We start from the raw sequence: 21,941 nt of genomic DNA on the forward strand, positions 1-21,941 counted from the left end.
TCTCTCTCTCTCTCTCTCTCTCTCTCTCTCTCTCTCTCTCTCTCTCTCTCTCTCTCTCTCTCTCTCTCTCTCTCTCTCTCTCTCTCTCTCTCTCTCTCTCTCTCTCTCTCTCTCTCTCTCTCTCTCTCTCTCTCTCTCTCTCTCTCTCTCTCTCTCTCTCCCCCCTCTATCTATCTCTCTCTCCCCCCTTCACTCTCTCTCTCCCCCCCTCTTTCTCTCTCTCTCTCCCTCTCTCTCTCCCCTCTCGCTCTCTCTCCCCTCTCGCTCGCTCTCTCCTCTCGCTCGCTCTCTCTCCCTTTTCTCTCTTTCTCTTTCCCCCCTCTCTGTCTCTCTCTCTATCAAATTCAAGCTGCTATATTGCGTCAATATAAAGCAACTATATGTACAATAAACTTTGTAAGAAAGTTTAATAATATTAAATTATAGTAAAAAAAAATTCACGAGTGAAAAAAATCGGGGGAAAAAAACAGTAGTAGAAACAAAATAAATATAAAAGGCTAAACATTGAAAATGAAACTATAACTGACCTATACAGTGCATTCGTAAATTATTCAGACACCTTCCCTTTTTTTGTTACGTTACAGCCTTTTTCTAAAATTGGTTAAATAAAAATGTTTACTCATCAATCTACCCACAATACACCATAATGACAAAGCGAAAACAGGTTTTTAGAAATGTTTGCAAAAAGCAATAAAAAAACAGAAATACCTTATTTACATAAGGATTCAGACCCTTTGCAAATTGAGCTCAGGTGAATCCTGTTTCCATTGATCATCCTTGAGAGTCCACCTGTTGTGGATGTCAGAGCAAAACCGAGCAATCAGGGGAGAAGGGCCTTGGTCATGGAGGTGACCAAGAACCCAATGGTTACTTTGACAGAGCTCCAGAGTTCCATTGTGGAGCTGGGAGAACCTTCCAGAAGGACAACCATCTCTGCAGCACTCCACCAATCAGGCCTTAATGGTAGATGGGAACCACTCCTCAGTAAAAGGCACATGACAGCCGCTTGAAGTTTGCCAAAAGTCACCTAAAGGACTTTCAGACCATGAGAAACAGGATTCTCTGGTCTGATGAAACAGAGATTGAACTCTTTGTCCTGAATGCCAAAAGTCATGTCTGGAGGAAAGCTGGCACCATCCCTATGGTGAAGCATGGTGGTGGCAGCATCATGCTGTGGGGATGTTTTTCAGTTGCAAGGACTGTAGGACTAGTCGGGATTGAGGCAAAGATGAACAGAACAAAGTACAGAGAGATCCTTGATGAAAACCTGCTCCAGTGCATTCACGACCTCAGACTGGGGCGAAGGTTCACATTTCAACAGGACAACGACCCTAAGCACACAGACAAGACAACGCAGGAGTGGCTTCGGGACAAGTCTCTGAATATCCCAGAGTGGCCCAGCCAGAGCCCGGACTTGATCCCGATCGGACATCTCTGGAGAACCTGAAAATAGCTGTGCAGCGACACTCCCCATCCAACCTGACAGAGAAAGGATCTGAGAGGATCTGCAGAGAAGAATGGGAGGATTTCCCCAAATACAGATGTGATAAGCTTGTAGCGTCATACCCAAGAAGACTCAAGGCTGTAATCACTGTCAAAAGGTGCTTCAACAAAGTTCTGAGTAAACGGTCTGAATACTTATGTAAATGTGATAATTTGTTTTTTTATATTAAATAAATTGCAAACATTTCTAAAACCCTGTTTTTGCTTTGTGATTATGGGGTATTGTGTGCAGATAGAGATTTTTTAAATATTTTTTAAATACATTTTAGAATAAGGTTGTAATGTAACAAAATGTGGAAAAAGTCAAGGGGTCTGAATACTTTCCAAATGCAATATAACTAACTGTCATCCTCACCATTACATCAGTACTACAACTACCATCATCATTACTACTACTACTACTACTACCACCACCATCATTACACTGCTCTCATTACCATCACCCTACTACCCGTACCACTATCTGGAATTATAATAACAGTAATAACAATACTAATAATAATAAGTAAGGTACTGCTGTTTACTATGCAGAAGTTGTTATTCAGTGTCCCTCAGGCTATTGCAGGCAAATACATATTTGGCTACAAGAGGAGCCATTGCTCCTTCGCCATTGAGAATGTTTTGTTTTTCCTCTGGGTTTAATAAGTTAACATTTTGAATAAATGTAGTCATTTCTGTGAATAATTAATTATTGGTGAGGAACATTTCTCACAGTAAAGGAGAAAGCGCATCTCTGGTTCTATCTCCCCTGTCGTGCAGTGAGCACAAACAGTACACACTCCTCTCTCTCTCTCTCTCTCTCTCTCTCTCTCTCTCAAATTAAAATTAAAATTAAAGCTGCTTTATTGGCATGAAAAACATTGTGTCAATATTGCCAAAACAACAATACAATAGAATATACATTGTAATAAAATTATAAACAATAACAAATAATAATATAAAATTGCAGTAAATAATAATACAAAATTAAATACAAAAATAATAACAATAAAATGGTAACAGTCAATAGTTGAATGTAATGTAATAAATATAAAAATATAAATGGAAAATTAAACTATAACTAACTTATAACTAAATAACGGTCATCTTCACCATTACATCAGTACTACAACTACTATCATAATTACCACTACTACCACCACCACCATCACTAAACTGCTATCATTACCATTACCACCCATACCACTACTATTTGGAATGATAAACAACAATAATAATAGTAATAACAATAAGAGTAATAATAAGTAAGTTACTGCTTACTATGCAGATGTTATTATTCAGTGTCCCTCAGGCTATGGCAGGCAAATACATATTTGGCTGGAAGAGGAGCCATTGCTCCTTTGCCCATGAGTATTTTTAGTTTTTCCTCTGGGTTTAGTAAGTAAAATTTGTGATTGTGAATAATGAATCTCTTTGTGAGGAATATTTATCACAGTAAAGGAGAAAGTGCATCTCTGTTTCTACCTCCCCTGTCAGGCAGTGGACCACATACACGCTCCTCTTTGGGTAGCCATGTCTTTTTATGTCTGCCGGTTTCTATTGCCAATCGGTGGTCACTCAGCCTGTACTTGGTAAGGATCTGTCTCTGCTTCGTATCTCTGACAGAGTAGAGATAATCAGCCAATTCATATTCTCTGTTTAGGGTCAGATAGCAATTTAGTCAGCTTTGGGATTTTGTTTCGTTTTTCCAATGTTGTATATATGAGTCCTTTGATTGGTTCATGATTTTGTTTATTGTAATTCTTTCTTTTGAAGCAGTGCTAGTGTCAGCTTGGTTGGTTAGGTCCAACACCAGCTGACTGAGAGGGCTCGTTTCTGGGATCAGCTCTTGGGTTTGAAGTGCTTTAAATTGCAGACTCGAATTTGGACTTGAATTTATATGTAGCCAAAATTTGAATGATCTTTTCTGTATTTTTATTATTACTGAAAAGCGGCCCAATTCTGCCCTACATGCGTTAGTTGGTGTATTTCTCTGGACTTGTAGAATTTTCCGACAAAATTCTGCATGTAGGGCTTCAATTGGATGTTTGTCCCACATTTTAAAGTCCAGTTTATTGAGTGGCCCCCAAACCTCACTTCTGTAAAGAGCTATTGGTAGGATTACACTGTCAAATATTTTGGTCCAAATTCTAATTGGGATGTTGATTTTGAATAATTTCATTTTTATTGCATACAATGCTCTGCGGGCTTTTTCTTTGAGTGCATTCACTGCCATATTAAAGGAGAATGGTCCAACATGTCTGCTAATTCATTGATATAAATGTTGAAAAGATTTGGATTCAAACTACAGCCTTGTCTCACACCTCGACATTGTGAAAATAATTCTGTTCTTTGGTTTTTGATTTTTATTGCACACTTGTTTTCTGTGTACATACATTTTATTAAGTCATACACCTTACCACCAAGCCCACTTTGGAGAATTTTGTAGAATAGCCCTTCGTGCCAAATAGAATCAAATGCTTTTTTAAAGTCAATAATGCAAGCAAAGATTTTGCCCTCTTTTTTTTGGTGGATGTGTTTATTAATTAGTGTGTGTAAGGTGTATATATGGTCCGTAGTGCGATGGTTGGTGGACGTGTTTATTAATTAGTGTGTGTAAGGTGTATATATGGTCCGTAGTGCGATGGTTAGGGAGAAAGCCAATTTGACATTTAGTTATAAAAAAAAAAATTGAAGAAAGGTTTGAATTCTTGAATTCAAAATGCTACAGAAAACCTTTCCCAAGTTACTGTTTACGCAAATTCCCCTGTAATTATTGGGGTCTGATTTGTCTACACTTTTGTGGATAGGGGAGATGAGCCCCTGGTTCCAGACATCAGGGAAGCAGCCAGACGTTAAAACCATGTTGAACAATTTAAGCACAGCATTTTGCAACTCAGGTGTGCTGTTTTTCAGCATTTCATTTCTGATGTTGTCTAGACCACAAGCCTTCTTTGATTTAATAGATTTGAGATTTTCATTTAGTTCTTGTTGGGTTATTGGGTAATCTAATGGATTTTGGTTGTTTTTAATGACTGATTCAAGGATGTTCAATTTTTCTTTAATTTCTAATTGGTTCTGTTGTAAGTCTTTTTGTGGGATGTTTTTGTATAGATTATCAAAACAAGTTTTCCAGATTCCTACATCTTGTATGGCTAATTCTTGTGGCTTTGTTGTGCTTATATTGTTCCACATGTCCCAGAACTGATTTTGGTCAATTGCGTTTTCAATTTCATCAAGTGTCTTGTTGGTATAATTCAGTTTCTTGCGTTTCAGTGTATGTTTATACTGTTTCAGAGTTTCAAAGTATTCATATCGTAGCTCTGGGTTGTTTTGCTGCTTATGTTTTTTGTTTGACTTTTGTCTTAGGTGTTTTCTAATTGTTTTACATTCATTATCAAACCATTTGTCAGAAACATTTTGTTTTTTGTTTCTGATGTTGCATTTCTTTGGTTTTCTCAAATTTGCTTTCGATGCTGCTTTTTGGAATAGGCAGTTGATGTTTTGAGTAGCCGAATTGACACCATCTTTATTGTTTTGGTATTGTGAGTTATTGAAAAACTGTATATAGTTCATCATTTCATTTGAGTTCAATGTTTCAATGAATCTCTCTGCACTGTTTGGAGCCCATCTGTACGATTGGTTTATGTTGTAGTTTATTGGGCAGTTTTTTTAAATTAATATTGCCGGTTAATTTCTTCAGAAACACGTTGATCTGAGGTCTGACAGTGAATGCACTAATGTCCGTGATGGCATAATCGACTACACTTGTCCCAAGAGCTGAGCAGTAAGTAAACTGACCTCAAGAGTCCACTCTGATTCTACCATTAAGCATGTACAGGCCTAAGCCTCTACAGAGATGCACTAACTCCTTCCCATTTTTGTTCAGTATTTGGTCAGGACTGTTTCTATTATTTATAATAGGGCTACTGACTGTACAAGGAGGGGTGACCACATATGTGGTGGTTACCTCCCGCATCAGTGTAGTCAGGCTCAGAACCTGTTCTTGCATTGAAATCTCCACAAAGAAGCACTTTACATTTTAGTCATTTAGCAGACGCTCTTATCCAGAGCGACTTACAGTAGAGTGCATACATTTTATTACATTTTACATACTGAGACAAGGATATCCCTACCGGCCAAACCCTTCCTAACCCGGACGACGCTATGCCAATTGTGCATCGCCCCACGGACCTCCCGGTTGCGGCCGGCTGCGACAGAGCCTGGGCGTGAACCCAGAGACTCTGGTGGCGCAGCTAGCACTGCGATGCAGTGCCCTAGACCACTGCGCCACCCGGGAGACCTTTACCCTCTTCCTGAAATGTAATGATTTCTGCATGGAAATTGTCAAAAAACTGATCATCATAATATGATGAATCTGAAGGAGGAGCATAAGCTGCACATATGTATACATCATTGTCACAATAGATTGTACCTTTGTTAGGTTTTAGCCAAATGTGACTGGTACCTTTTTTCATTTCATTCAGTGCTAAGTCCTGCTTATGCCAAATGATGATTCCACCTGAGTCTCGGCCCCGTTTAACATTTTTATGTTTGATTGATGGTAGTAAACTTTCTCTATAGCCTGAGGGACACTGAGTATCTATGTCTCCACGACACCATGTTTCCAGTAGGATTATGATGTCCTGTCCCTGGATGTTTTTAATCAATTCTGGATTTGTTGTTTTAGAACCAAAATGTGAAGAGTATAGGCCCTGAATATTCCAAGAGCTGATAGTTAATGATCTCATTTATAATAAGTGATATTCACTGGTTTGAGTAAAGTACATTGAAAAAAAACAAAATAATATATATATATATACAGTGGGGAGAACAAGTATTTGATACACTGCCGATTTTGCAGGTTTTCCTACTTACAAAGCATGTAGAGGTCTGTAATTTTTATCATAGGTACACTTCAACTATGAGAGACGGAATCTAAAACAAAAATCCAGAAAATCACATTGTATGATTTTTAAGTAATTAATTTGCATTTTATTGCATGACATAAGTATTTGATACATCAGAAAAGCAGAACTTAATATTTGGTACAGAAACCTTTGTTTGCAATTACAGAGATCATACGTTTCCTGTAGTTCTTGACTAGGTTTGCACACACTGCAGCAGGGATTTTGGCACACTCCTCCCTACAGATCTTCTCCAGATCCTTCAGGTTTCGGGGCTGTCGCTGGGCAATACGGACTTTCAGCTCCCTCCAAAGATTTTCTATTGGGTTCAGGTCTGGAGACTGGCTAGGCCACTCCAGGACCTTGAGATGCTTCTTACGGAGCCACTCCTTGGTTGCCATGGCTGTGTGCTTCGTGTCGTTGTCATGCTGGAAGACCCAGCCATGACCCATCTTCAATGCTCTTACTGAGGGAAGGAGGTTGTTGGCCAAGATCTCGCGATACATGGCCCCATCCATCCTCCCCTCAATACGGTGCAGTCGTCCTGTCCCCTTTGCAGAAAAGCATCCCCAAAGAATGATGTTTCCACCTCCATGCTTCACGGTTGGGATGGTGTTCTTGGGGTTGTACTCATACTTCTTCTTCCTCCAAACACGGCGAGTGGAGTTAGACCAAAAAGCTCAATTTTTGTCTCATCAGACCACATGACCTTCTCCCATTCCTCCTCTGGATCATCCAGATGGTCATTGGCAAACTTCAGACAGGCCTGGACATGCACTGGCTTAAGCAGGGGGACCTTGCGTGCGCTGCAGGATTTTAATCCATGACGGCGTAGTGTGTTACTAATGGTTTTCTTTGAGACTGTGGTCCCAGCTCTCTTCAGGTCATTGACCAGGTCCTGCCGTGTAGTTCTGGGCTGATGCCTCACCTTCCTCATGATCATTGATGCCCCACGAGGTGAAATCTTGCATGGAGCCCCAGACCGAGGGTGATTGACCGTCATCTTGAACTTCTTCCATTTTCTAATAATTGCGCCAACAGTTGTTTCCTTCTCACCAAGCTGCTTGCCTATTGTCCTGTAGCCCATCCCAGCCTTGTGCAGGTCTACAATTTTATCCCTGATGTCCTTACACAGCTCTCTGGTCTTGGCCATTGTGGAGAGGTTGGAATCTGTTTGATTGAGTGTGTGGACAGGTGTCTTTTATACAGGTAACGAGTTCAAACAGGTGCAGTTAATACAGGTAATGAGTGGAGAACAGGAGGGCTTCTTAAAGAAAAACTAACAGGTCTGTGAGAGCCGGAATTCTTACTGGTTGGTAGGTGATCAAATACTTATGTCATGCAATAAAATGCAAATTAATTATTTAAAAATCATACAATGTGATTTTCTGGATTTTTGTTTTGTAAGTAGGAAAACCTTTACATGCTTTGTAAGTAGGAAAACCTGCAAAATCGTCAGTGTATCAAATACTTGTTCTCCCCACTGTATATATATATATATATATATATATATATATATATATATATATATATATATACATATATATACATACGCACATACATACACATACATACATACATACATACATACATACATACATACATACATACATACATACATACATACATACATACATACATATACATACACACACACACACATACACACACCATTACATATAATTATTATTATAATACCGGTGCCAATAAAATTAAGAATAGTTGTAAACAAATGAATAAGAATGGAATAAGATTGCACAAAAATAAGTACAAAGCAATCTGCAACTCTCTCTCTCTCTCTCTCTCTCTCTCTCTCTCTCTCTCTCTCTCTCTCTCTCTCTCTCTCTCTCTCTCTCTCTCTCTCTCTCTCAATTCAATTCAATTCAAGAGGCTTTATTGGCATGGGAAACATATGTTTACATTGCCAAAGCAAGTAAAATGGATAAACAAAAGTGACATGTACAATAAAAAGTGAACAGTAAATATTACACTCACACAAGTTTCAAAATAATATACATTTTAAATGTATTTTATCTCTCTCTCTCTCCCCTCTCTCTATTCTCTCTTTTACCCTCTCTCCCTCTCAATTCAAGAGGCTTTAATGGCATGACGTAACAATCTACATATTGCCAAAGCGTACTTTGGAGATTTACAATATTAACTTAATTAAAATAATAGTAATCAATATTTTCATCTGGACAACAGTAAGAACAATAATCAAGGGTCAAAATAACCATACAATGGGCAATAACAATTGCATAGAGGACAAGTGCAGGATGGTTGGTCTGTCAGACACTCCCTAAATGCTCCCTAAAACACTTCAGCTAGCAGGCCTTTTTAATCGACCTGGCCCGGGTATCCTGGAAGGATATTGACCTCACTCCGTCAGTAGACGAACCAAGAACAGATACAGCCCGTGGTTCACTCCAGACCTGACTGCCCTTGACCAGCACAAAAACATCCCCGCGATATGCAACTTTTCAGGGAAGTTAGGAACCAATATACACAGGCAGTTAGGAAAGCAAAAGCTAGCTTTTTCAAACAGAAATTTGCATCCTGCAGCACAAACTCCAAAAAGTTCCGGGACACTGTAAAGTCCATGGAGAATAAGAGCACCTCCTCCCAGCTGCCCACTGCACTGAGGCTAGGAAACACTGTCACCACCGATAAATCCACGATAATTGAGAATTTCAATAAGCATTTTTCTATGGCTGGCCATGCTTTCCACCTGGCCACCCCTACCCTGTTCAACAGCCCTGCATCTCCCACAGCAACTTGCCCAAACCTCCCCCACTTCTCCTTCACCCAAATCCAGATAGCTGATGTTCTGAAAGAGCTGAAAAATGTGGACCCCTACAAATCAGCCGGGCTTGACAATCTGGACCCTCTCTTTCTAAAATTGTCAACTGTTCAACCTCTCTTTCGTATCGTCTGAGATCCCCAAAGATTGGAAAGCTGCCGCGGTCATCCCCCTCCTCAAAGGGGGAGACACTCTAGACCCAAACTGTTACAGTCCTATATCTATCCTACCCTGCCTTTCCAAGGTTTTTGAAAGCCAAGTTAACAAACAGATCACCGACCACTTCGAATCCCACCATACCTTCTCCGCTATGTAATCTCTCACGCTCTCTCTCCTCACTCCCCTTTCTCTATTTCTCTCTCTCTCTCTCAATTCAATTCAGTTCTATTCAATTCAAGGGGCTTTATTGGCTTGGGAAACATATGTTAACATTGCCAAAGCAAGTGAGGTAGATAATAAACAAAAGTGAAATAAACAATAAAAATGAACAGTAAACATTACACCCACAGAAGTTCCAAAAGAATAAAGACATTACAAATGTCATATTATGTATATATACAGTGTTGTAACCATGTACAAATGGTTAAAGTACAAAAAGGAAAATAAATAAGCATAAATATGGGTTGTATTTACAATGGTGTTTGTTCTTCACTGGTTGCCCTTTTCTTGTGGCAACAGGTCACAAATCTTGCTGCTGTGATGCACACTGTGGTATTTCACCCAGTAGATATGGGAGTTTATCAAAATTGGATTTGTTTTCAAATTCTTTGTTGATCTGTGTAATCTGAGGGAAATATGTGTCTCTAATATGGTCATACATTGGGCAGGAGGTTAGGAAGTGCAGCTCAGTTTCCACCTCATTTTGTGGGCAGTGTGCACATAGCCTGTCTTCTCTTGAGAGCCAGGTCTGCCTACGGAGACCTTTAGCATAGCAAGGCTATGCTCACTGAGTCTGTACATAGTCAAAGCTTTCTTTAAGTTTGTGTCAGTCACAGTGGTCAGGTATTCTGCCACTGTGTACTCTCTGTTTAGGGCCAAATACCATTCTAGTTTGTTCTGTTTTTTTGTTAATTCTTTCCCATGTGTCAAGTAATTATCTTTTTGTTTTCTCATGACTTGGTTGAGTCGAATTGTGCTGCTGTCCTGGGGCTCTGTGGGGTGTGTTTGTGTTTGTGAACAGAGCCCTAGGACCAGCTTGTTTAGGGGACTCTTCTCCAGGTTCATCTCTCTGTAGGTGATGGCTTTGTTATGGAAGGTTTGGGAATCGCTTCCTTTTAGGTGGTTGTTTAATTTAATGGCTCTTTTTTGGATTTTGATCATTAGCGGGTATCGCCCTAATTCTGCTCTATTTGCATTATTTGGTGTTCTACGTTGTACACAAAGGATAGTTTTACAGAATTCTGTATTCGGAGTCTCAATTTGGTGTTTGTCCCATTTTGTGAATTCTTGGTTGGTGAGCGGACCCCAGACCTCACAACCATAAAGGGCAATGGGTTCTATAACCGATTTGAAGTATTTTTAGCCAGATCCTAGTTGGTATGTCGAATTTTAAGTTCCTTTTGATGGCATAGAATGCCCATCTTGCCTTGTCTCTCAGATCGTCCAGGGTGGAGTGGTGGGCCAGGAAAACATTTGGTTTTGAGGCACAGTCACGGGAAATACTTGCGTTTACCCGCTGTATGGTAGCAGGGTGGAAGTCTTTTCGTGGTAGCGAGGTGGAGATGACCACTTGTAGAGGAAGTTTTCTCAATCACTCCCTTCAGTGCTGTGGCCACCCTTTCCTGCTGTGCTCTCAGGTCGTTTGTGCCTGTGTGTATTATTATGTGGCTAGGTGACCCTAGTTGGTCCTCAGACAGAAGGTCTAGGGGGCGCTGGGTGTATTATTATGTGGCTAGGTGACCCTAGTTGGTCCTCAGACAGAAGGTCTAGGGCGCGCTGGGTGTTTGGACACCAGAGTTTAGACACTATGTGTTTGGGAAAACGTTTTTTTTTCTTGTATATATTTCCCATTTGAGTCAATAAGGAGTACAATCTGTGTCTTGTGTATGTCCTCAGTGGGTGTGGGGGGTTGTCAGGAGGGCTATCAGGGTGTCTGACAGTGGGGTGTTCAGAGGGGGTGAGATCCCCTGGGCTTGGGGTTCTTCATTTGTCTGTTCTGCTGTGATGTTGACGCTATGGTCAGGGTCTGGTGTGGACTGTTCTGCTGTGGTGTCAAGACTTGTCGGGAGCTGAGGTGGGCTTTTCTGCTGGCTTCTCTGCGGGGGTGGCCACCTCTCTAGTGGGTTGTTCCCTGTCACATGCCATCCCCCTCACCCTCTCCTCCAGCAGTCTGATTCTCTCCTCTAGTGCTCTGTTCTTCTCCTGCACTTGCTTTTTATATTGTTGAAGTTGTCTCACCACAGTGCAGAGTGCAGATATGTCTCTCTCCACCTCCAGCTCTCCTCGTCTGGTTAAGGGGTGTTGTTGTGCTGGACTGTTGTCTAGATCTGTGCTGACTGGAATGTAATCACCTGCTGTTCCAGCTCCACCTGCCTTACCTCCAGCTGGGTAGATGTATCCTTCATTTCATTGAGGGGGTGGTACTCTGTGCTGGGAGGTTGACTTTCCGCTTGGGGTTCCTCATCTGTGGGGTTGTATAATGAAGAGGTCTGGTCAACCCGCTCGGGGTGGGTGTCTTTCTCAGGGGAGAGATTCTCCTGCTGGGCTAAATCTTTGATTATGTAAAAGTGTTTGGTGTTGCCCTGTACCAATACTGTTCCAGACTTGTAGAGATTTATATTAGCTGACTCAGAGTCTTCGTTGTCTAGTATCCTGAGTTTCCACCCCTCGTTAACACCCCCTCTCTTAAAAGAGGGGTAGTGTGTTAATATAGCACTGTGCCATGTCAGGGGATTGTTTGTGGGATATGTTCCGAATAGCATCGGACGATAACATTGATATATACGCTGATTCGGTGAGCGAGTTTATAAGCAAGTGCATCGGTGATGTGGTATCCATGGTGAATATTAAAATCTTCCCCAACCAGAAACCGTGGATGGATGGCAGCATTCGTGCAGAACTGAAAGCGCGAACCACTGCTTTTAATCATGGCAAGGCGACCGGAAACATAACCGAATACAAACAGTGTAGCTATTCCCTCCGCAAGGAAATCAAACAAGCTAAGCGTCAGTATAGAGACAAAGTAGAGTCGCAATTCAACGGCTCAGACACAAGAGGTATGTGGCAGGGTCTACAGTCAATCACGGACTACAAAAAGAAAACCAGCCCCGTCGCGGACACCGATGTCTTGCCTCTAGACCAACTAAACAACTTATTTTCTCGCTTTGAGGACAATACAGTGCCACTGACACGGCCCGCTATCAAAACCTGTGGGCTCTCCTTCACCGCAGCCAACGGGAGTAAAACATTTAAACCTGTTAAACCTCGACGGCATCCCTAGCCGTGTCCTCAGAGCATGCGCAGACCAGCTGGCTGGTGTGTTTATGGACATATTCAATCAATCCCTATCCCTTTCTGCTGTTCCCAAATGAGAGAGAGGGTCACCATTGTTCCTTTTCCCAAGAAAGCTAAGGTGAACTGAGCTAAACGTCTATCGCCCCGTAGAGCTCACTTCCGTCATCATGAAGTGCTTTGAGAGACTAGTCAAGGATCATATCACCTCCACCCTACCTGACACCCTAGACCCACTCCAATTTGCTTACCGACCTAATAGGTCCACAGAAGACGCAATCGCAATCACACTGCACACTGCCCTAACCCATCTGGACAAGAGGAATACCTATGTAAGAATGCTGTTAATCGATTACAGCTCAGCATTCAACACCATAGTACCCTCCAAACTCGTCAATAAGCTCGAGACCCTGGATCTCGACCCCGCCCTGTGCAACTGGATCCTGGACTTTCTGACGGGCCGCCCCCAGGTGGTGAGGGTAGGAAACAACATCTCCACCTCGCTGATCCTCAACACTGGGGCCCCACAAGGGTGCGTTCTCAGCCCTCTCCTGTACTCCCTGTTCACCCAAGACTGCGTGGCCATGCACGCCTCCAACTCAATCATCAAGTTTGCAGACGACACTACAGTGGTAGGCTTGATTACCAACAATGACGAGACGGCCTACAGGGAGGAGGTGAGAGCACTTGGAGTGTGGTGTCAATCAACGTCAACCTCTCAATCAACGTCAACCAAACAAAGGAGCTGATCGTGGACTTCAGGAAACACATCATGGACAAACTGAAATGGTCCACCCACACAGACAGCGTGGTGAAGAAGGCGCAACAGCCAACCTCAGGAGGCTGAAGAAATATGGCCTGTCTCCAAAAACACTCGCAAACTTTTACAGATGCACAATCGAGAGCATCCTGTCGGGCTGTATCACTGCCTGGTATGGCAACTGCTCCACCCACAACCGTAAGGCTCTCCAGAGGGTAGTGAGCTCTTCACAACGCATCACCCGGGGCAAACTACCTGTCCTCCAGGAAACCTACACCACCTGATGTCACTGGAAGGCCATAAAGATCATCAAGGACAACAACCACCCGTGCCACTGCCTGTTCACCCCGCTATCATCCAGAAGGCGAGGTCAGTACAGGGTGCATCAAAGAGACTGAAAGACAGCGAGAGACTGAGAGACTGAAAAACAGCTTCTATCTCAAGGCCATCAGACTGTTAAACAGCCATCACTAACATTGAGGGGCTGCTGCCAATATACAGAGTCAATCTCTAGCCACTTTAATAATTTATAATTTGATGTAATAAATGTATCACTGGTCACTTAAACAATGCCACTTCATATAATGTTTACATTACTCATCTCATATGTATATACTGTACTCTAATCCATCTACTGCATCTTGCCTATGCCGTTCGGCCATTGCTCATCCATATATTTATATGCACATATTCTTAATCATTCCTTTACACTTGTGTGTATAAGGTAGTTGTTGTGAAATTGTTAGTTTACTTGTTAGATATTACTACACGGTCGGAACTAGAAGCACAAGCATTTCGCTACACTCGTATTAAAGTCTGCTATGTGACCAATAAGATTTGATTTGATTTGGAAGATGAGGTTGCTGATGTTCCCATTTTTATAATAGTCAGCAAAAAGTGTCGCTTCATTTTGTGATATTTTCTTGCCTTATCATTCTTAACATGCACAGGGTACTCTATTTTAATTACCTCTGAACAGCGGGAGCTTCTAAGGCCTCTCCATTTGGTTGGAGTAGACTGTTCCACTCTCCTGCCATTGTTGGGCTAAAGGGCTTTGACACCCCTCTTGACACATCAGTGCTAATTGAAGTTGTATCAAGCTTGGCAGCATTAATTTAGCCTTCAGTCCTTATTTTACTAGGCAAATCAGTTAAGAACAAATTCTTATTTTCAATGACAGCCTAGGAACAGTGGGTTAACTGCCTGTTCGGGGGCAGAATGACAGATTTGTACCTTGTCAGCTCGGGGATTTGAACTTGCAACCTTTCGGTTACTAGTCCAATGCTCTAACCACTAGGCTACCCTGCCACCCCTTATAAAGTAATGTAATGCATTTTTGTTCTTGGCTTTTGGAAATAGAATTTTGCTTCAGACTAAACATTACTCACTCAGTTCCAGGTTGGATGGTGTTTTCAGGTTTCTTTTGTTTTCCAGAGCATTTGCTGTATAGCGTTGGAATAATAATCTTGATTGATTCCGTAATTCCGTCCAAAATCAGGGTGTAGGTTTTGAGTTTTGATTTGGACTGGAGGGTAGTATCCTGTATATGTCCTGGTGACATAGTGAAGGTTATGTTGTAGAGGGTAGCATCCTGTATATGTTCCTGACAAATAAATCCAAGTTTATCTAACTCTAAATCTATCTTTTTTTAAGAACATGCAAAGAAATGCAGGAGTTCATCTGATCATGACCTCTCTCTCTCTCTCTCTCTCTCTCTCTCTCTCTCTCTCTCTCTCTCTCTCTCTCTCTCTCTCTCTCTCTCTCTCTCTCTCTCTCTCTCTCTCTCTCTCTCTCTCTCTCTCTCTCTCTCTCTCTCTCTCTCTCTCTCTCTCGCTCTCTCTCTCTCTCTCTCTCTCTCTCTCTCTCTCTCTCTCTCTCTCTCTCTCTCTCTCTCTCTCTCTCTCTCTCTCTCTCCCCTCTCCCCTTTCTCTATTTTCTCTCTCTCCTCTCTCCCCTTTCTCTATTTTCTCTCTCTCTCTCTCTCTCTCTCTCTCTCTCTCTCTCTCTCTCTCTCTCTCTCTCTCTCTCTCTCTCTCTCTCTCTCTCTCTCTCTCTCTCTCTCTCTCTCTCTCTCTCTCTCTCTCTCTCTCTCTCTCTCTCTCTCTCTCTCTCTCTCTCTCTCTCTCTCTCTCTCTCTCTCTCTCTCTCTCTCTCTCCTCTCTCCTCTCTCGCCCTCTCCCCTTTCTCTATTTTCTCTCTCTCTCCTCTCTCCCCTTTCTCTATTTTTCTCTCTCTCTCTCTCTCTCTCTCTCTCTCTCTCTCTCTCTCTCTCTCTCTCTCTCTCTCTCCTCTCTCCTCTCTCCTCTCTCGCCCTCTCCCCTTTCTCTATTTTCTCTCTCTCTCCTCTCTCCCCTTTCTCTATTTTTCTCTCTCTCTCCCCCCTTTCTCTCTCCTCTCTCCCCTCTCTCTCTCTTCTCTCCCCTTTCTCTATTCCTCCCTCTCTCTCTCAGTTGATAGCGGTGTAATTTAGACAGACAGTGTGTGCCTGTGGATCAGACTCTGCCAGTATTGTCAATCAATCAATCAAATGTATTAATAGAGCCCTTTTTAACAACAGCAGGTGTCACAAAGTGCTTCTACAGAAATCGAGCCTCTCTATTGTCTCTCTACCATAGTGAAAGTGTCATATATCAGATTGGGACGTTGGCTGAATATGTCACGTTAGAGACCATACAGTCTGTTTCTAGCTTATTACACATTCCACACCACCATATTCCTCAACATTGTTTCTCAACCTTTCATTAAACCAGGAATCAGCAAGCTTTGGCCCATGCTCCTAGGGGGATCGCTCACGTTATAATTAGCACTTGAGACGTGACTAAATCAGTGTGAACTCTGAACTATGACAGCTCTGCAGCCATGTTAATGAAAGTTTAGACAATGGTCTACGTGTCTTACTCCTGGTGGATCTCATGATAGGCTCTATTGACAACCAACCCACAGCAGAAGGAAAGAGGGTGAGACCAGGGCTGTGTCCTCTCTGCTGTATTAAAAGTGTGTGTGTGTGTGTGTGTGTGTGTGTGTGTGTGTGTGTGTGTGTGTGTGTGTGTGTGTGTGTGTGTGTGTGTGTGTGTGTGTGTGTGTGTGTGTGTGTGTGTGTGTGTGTGTGTGTGTGTGTGTGTGTGTGTGTGTGTGTGTGTGCGTGCATCCTTACAGCTTCAATTAAACTAGATGTCTTCCCACGCACACACCAAGCTGGCTATGAATGGAAACACACTGTTTTTAACCCATCTCTGCTCAAAAACAAGACTGTTGCATAGCAATGATAGAGTATTTGAATAATCAAATGTGAGTGTTTGAATATGAATAAGGTTTGAGGTTGATCAGGTTGATGAATCAGCATATGTACTGTAGATTTTAGTAATATAGCAGACGCTCTCATCCAGAGTGACTTACAGTTAGTGAGTGCATACAGTTTCATTCGTAAATGATCAAAACAAGGTGTCAGACTTATTTCAGATTAATCCCAATAATGTACTTGAAGTGAATTGATATTGATATCAGAATTTAAATCAGGCAGAACTAACGTGTCGGTTGACAGCGACACCAGAGTGCGTCTATGAGTCTGTATTCTACTGTATAATATGCAGGGTTGGCATGGTTACTTTCCAAATGTAATCCGTTACAGTTATTAGTTACCTGTCCAAAATTGTAATCAGTAATGTGACTTTTGGATTACCCAAACTCAGTAACGTAATCTGATTACATCCAGTTACTTTTAGATTACTTTCACCCTTAAGCGGCATTAGAAGAAGAGAAAAATGCATGTTACAAATTGAACGACATCTATTGCAGGATAAATCCATGTTAAAGTTTACATAGCTGGCCGTATATGGATGTTACATTTTACGTTATGGGTTGGTTATGTAGGCTTCTGCTTAACCCATCGCTTTCTACTACATATAATAATATGATAAAATTATATCTTTACATTAAAAACTAAAGTCTATCAGAATTCCAGTCATTCCAATAAATGTTATACCCCTGTATCTTCAAGAATAGGACTTGGAAATATGGAAGTATAGATCAGCCAAATTGTTTTACCTGAGCTTGACACCAAAACTAAGGATTTATTAGCCAGCCCTACTTAGTTTTTTAAGATTTTGTTGTAATGGAAGACTGATTGGGCTCATTGATTCAGGGTGAAAATAAATGCTGCGGTCATGGAATGGCTTTGAGCACTACTGAAGAAAAAAAAAAAAACACTTTTATTCCATAGGCTTGGATCCTCACTATGCAGCTGTTGCAAGAACGCATTTTTCACTGGCTGTCCACTGGTTTCAAAAACAATGATTGATAGGCAGCTTAAACTTCTTGAATTCAACTATTATTGGGTTCAAATACACATTTAGATTTGTGAACAGCCATCCACAACAACCACAATCCGTAAGGTGCAAATAGCTAAATGAGAGAGCAGCAGTGTGATTCACATCAATACGCTATGTAGATATCAATAATAAGTGATATCCGTATTGTTGTAGACTATACCACTCCTGTCATCCTTACCTCCAAGCGTTTATTCAAGTTGGATCATCTTTGGATGCCAACAGCAGTCACACCATTGGAAGACATAGCTTGGACTGTAGCCAACAAAAACCTATTCCTGCTCTTTTCCCACAATCCATCAAACACATTTGGTGTGTCATCATAGTGGTCTCTGACTTGTGGTCAGACTCACGCAGGTGGAACAAACTTAAACTTGCACCTTTTTAAAATGCTGATTTGAATGTAATTGAGAAAACAGTGTCAAAGATTTTTTTTCGCAAACATCCTTTCTGAATTTATAATTAATCCTTAAGGTAATCATCTAGTTTCTCAAAAGTATCTGTAATCTGATTACAATATTTTAGCTGGTAACGTAATCCCTTTTGTAATCCCTAACATGTAACGTATTACATGTAATCCGTTACTCCCAAACCTGATAATACGTATGGTTGATATTCAGAGAGCAGAGGAGATGACTTGAGCTTTAGTGTTAACACAAAGCCCAGAGCTGACTGTCTGTCTGTTAATAACTGAGACACATGATTGGCTTCAGTACACTCTGATAGGATGATGGATTCTGCTCTCACTTCATTTTCCTGACTGATAAATGGCTTAATTCATTCATACACTACATGACCAAAGGTATGCGGACACCTGCTCGTCAAACATCTCGAACTGACTTGTTGGAATGGTGGCATCCTATGACAGTGTCATGTTGATAGTCACTGAGCTCTTCAGTAAGGCCATTCTACTACCAATTTTTGTCTATGGAGATTGCATGGCTGTGTGCTCGATGTTATACACCTGTCAGCAACGGGAGTGGCTGAAATAGCCAAATCCACAAATGTTGGTATTTTATTAGGATCCCCATTAGCGGTTGTCCACAAGCTTTTGTATATATAGTGTACATACAGGACCATCTTCCCTGTCCTGCATACCCCTGTCCCCTCTTCTCCCCCCCTAACCTGACCCACAACTCACCCTTCTGCCTTGTCTCGTAACCCTTGTTATGAAGTAGCCTGTGGAAATAGCAAGCTTTCAAATGAAGGAAACTTGCTTGGTGCATACTGTAACACACAGAAGTTAAATACATAGCGTTCATAAGTAGAGGTTTTGTCAAATCAAAACATTCATGAGTAGGAAGTCAAAACAGTGGCTGCCAGCGATGTTGAATATTTCATAAGCCAATATACCCAAAATCATAAAGAAAATGAACAGCGTGGAGCATTAATACCCAGAATGATCAATACAGCTTCAATGACATGTTGCTAATGCCTTTATGAATATTCCACTTTGAAGAGAGAGGGAGATGTGTTACTCTGGCAAATATATACATTTCTGCCTCTGTCATCTGGGAATTGTATTGAATGAAATGTTACAATTGATTAGGCTCTGAACGTGCTGTAACCAGAGCCAGGTAATATATGTATTGTGTATTATTATCCAATGGGAGATTGCATGGTGCGTGTTTCAGACGGCTTCAGCCCCATGGGTACCTGGCTGAGACAGATACTGACACTCATACACACATACATGCAGGTTTGCATGCACATAATGTGGCACGCAGATACACACATTATCAATAACACACCGACTTTTATTCTGGCTTGATTCTTCGTATAAAATCATTCCCAATGTTATAGAGAGTCACGTTGGTGTCAGATCCCACACACTGTCTGACCTGTCCACATCCTTCTGTGTTTCAGGAACGTGAGTTCTGCAGGAGAGGAGGCCAGGAGGAGGATGAGAGAGTGTGACGGACTGACAGACGCTCTCCTCTACGTCATACAGACCGCTTTGGGCAGCAACGACATTGACAGCAAGGTGTTTGTGTGTGTGTGTGTGTGTGTGTTGTGTTTGTTTGTGTTTGTGTGTGTGTCCATCAGTTCAATAGTAGATAAACAGCTTTGTGCATGGCTACCTTCTCAAGGTTGCTGCAGCGCAGTCTCTCTAAATGGCATTTCTTAATCATTTTCTAACATCCCACCCATCTCTGCTGTCTGCCCAATCATAGGAGAGCTCTGGTGTCTCCCCAGTAATAATGATTGATTGGCAAGCACTTGGACCAATGGCCATTGTCCAAGTTATTAGCAGACACAGACAGGGTGACACTTTTCATTCTTTTTGTGGACTTTCTGTCCTCCTGGTCTCTCTTTCTTTCTTCCTCTATTCTGTCTTTCTATTTCATACCCACTTTCTTTCTCTACCTTTACCCTGTCACTCTGTTCAAAAAGGGAAATTAAAGGGAATTAAATCTGTTGTTTACCTCTGGAGTTGTTTACCTGTTGTTTACCTCTGGAGTTGTTTACCTGTTGTTTATCTCTGGATTTGTTTACCTGTGGAGTTGTTTACCTGTGGAGTTGTTTACCTGTGGAGTTGTTTACATGTTGTTTACCTCTGGAGTTGTTTACCTGTGGAGTTGTTTACTTGTTGTTTACCTCTGGAATTGTTTACCTGTGGAGTTGTTTATATGTTGTTTACCTCTGGAGTTGTTTACCTGTTGTTTACCTGTGGAGTTGTTTACCTGTTGTTTACCTCTGGGGTTGTTTACCTGTTGTTTACCTCTGGAGATGTTTACCTGTTGTTTACCTCTGGAGTTGTTTACCTGTTGTTTACCTGTGGAGTTGTTCACCTGTTGTTTACATCTGGAGTTGTTTACCTGTTGTTTACTTCTGGAGTTGTTTACCTGTTGTTTACCTTTGTAGTTGTTTACCTGTTGTTTTCCTCAGGGGTTGTTTACATGTTGTTTACCTCTGGAGTTGTTTACCTGTTGTTTACCTCTGGAATTGTTTACCTGTTGTTTACCTTTGTAGTTCTTTACCTGTTGTTTAGCTATGGAGTTGTTCACTTGTTGTTTACCTGTGGAGTTGTAAACCTGTTTTTTACCTCTGGAGTTGTGTACCTCTTGTTTACTTCTGGATTTGTTTACTTGTGTAGTTGTTTACCTGTTGTTTACCTCTGGAGTTGTTTACCTGTTGTTTACCTCTGGAGTTGTTTACCTGTTGTTTACCTCTGGAGTTGTTTACCTGTTGTTTACCTCTGGAGTTGTTTACCTCTGGAGTTGTTTACCTGTGATTACCTGTTGTTTTCCTTTGGAGTTGTTTACCTGTTGTTTACCTGTGGAGTTGTTTACCTGTTGTTTACCTCTGGGGTTGTTTACCTGTTGTTTACCTCTGGAGATGTTTACCTGTTGTTTACCTCTGGAGTTGTTTACCTGTTGTTTACCTGTGGAGTTGTTCACCTGTTGTTTACATCTGGAGTTGTTTACCTGTTGTTTACCTTTGTAGTTGTTTACCTGTTGTTTTCCTCAGGGGTTGTTTACATGTTGTTTACCTCTGGAGTTGTTTACCTGTTGTTTACCTCTGGAGATGTTTACCTGTTGTTTACATCTGGAGTTGTTTACCTGTTGTTTACCTTTGTAGTTGTTTACCTGTTGTTTTCCTCAGGGGTTGTTTACATGTTGTTTACCTCTGGAGTTGTTTACCTGTTGTTTACCTCTGGAGATGTTTACCTGTTGTTTACCTCTGGAGATGTTTACCTGTTGTTTACTTCTGGAGTTGTTTACCTGTTGTTTACCTTTGTAGTTGTTTACCTGTTGTTTTCCTCAGGGGTTGTTTACATGTTGTTTACCTCTGGAGTTGTTTACCTGTTGTTTACCTCTGGAGTTGTTTACCTGTTGTTTACTTCTGGAGTTGTTTACCTGTTGTTTACCTGTTGTTTACATCTGGAGTTGTTTACCTGTTGTTTACCTCTGGAGTTGTTTACCTGTTGTTTACCTGTGGAGTTGTTTACCTGTTGTTTACCTCTGGGGTTGTTTACCTGTTGTTTACCTCTGGAGATGTTTACCTGTTGTTTACCTCTGGAGTTGTTTACCTGTTGTTTACCTGTGGAGTTGTTCACCTGTTGTTTACATCTGGAGTTGTTTACCTGTTGTTTACCTCTGGAGATGTTTACCTGTTGTTTACCTTTGTAGTTGTTTACCTGTTGTTTTCCTCAGGGGTTGTTTACATGTTGTTTACCTCTGGAGTTGTTTACCTGTTGTTTACCTCTGGAGTTG

The 21,941-nt window shown here is 41.5% G+C and overlaps 1 protein-coding gene across 1 annotated transcript in view; it reads left to right on the plus strand.

Annotated features, from left to right (window-relative positions):
• LOC139531541 (catenin delta-2-like) overlaps positions 1–21,941 on the plus strand; it is a 571,014-nt gene that overhangs the window by 453,161 nt on the left and 95,912 nt on the right. Inside the window, exon 16 of the mRNA XM_071328059.1 lies at positions 19,591–19,708. Coding sequence (XP_071184160.1) covers positions 19,591–19,708 — 118 coding nt within the window. The remainder of the gene's footprint in view (positions 1–19,590; positions 19,709–21,941) is intronic.

This window comes from Salvelinus alpinus, chromosome 10, assembly GCF_045679555.1.
Source record: "Salvelinus alpinus chromosome 10, SLU_Salpinus.1, whole genome shotgun sequence".
In the NCBI taxonomy this organism is placed as follows: domain Eukaryota; kingdom Metazoa; phylum Chordata; class Actinopteri; order Salmoniformes; family Salmonidae; genus Salvelinus; species Salvelinus alpinus.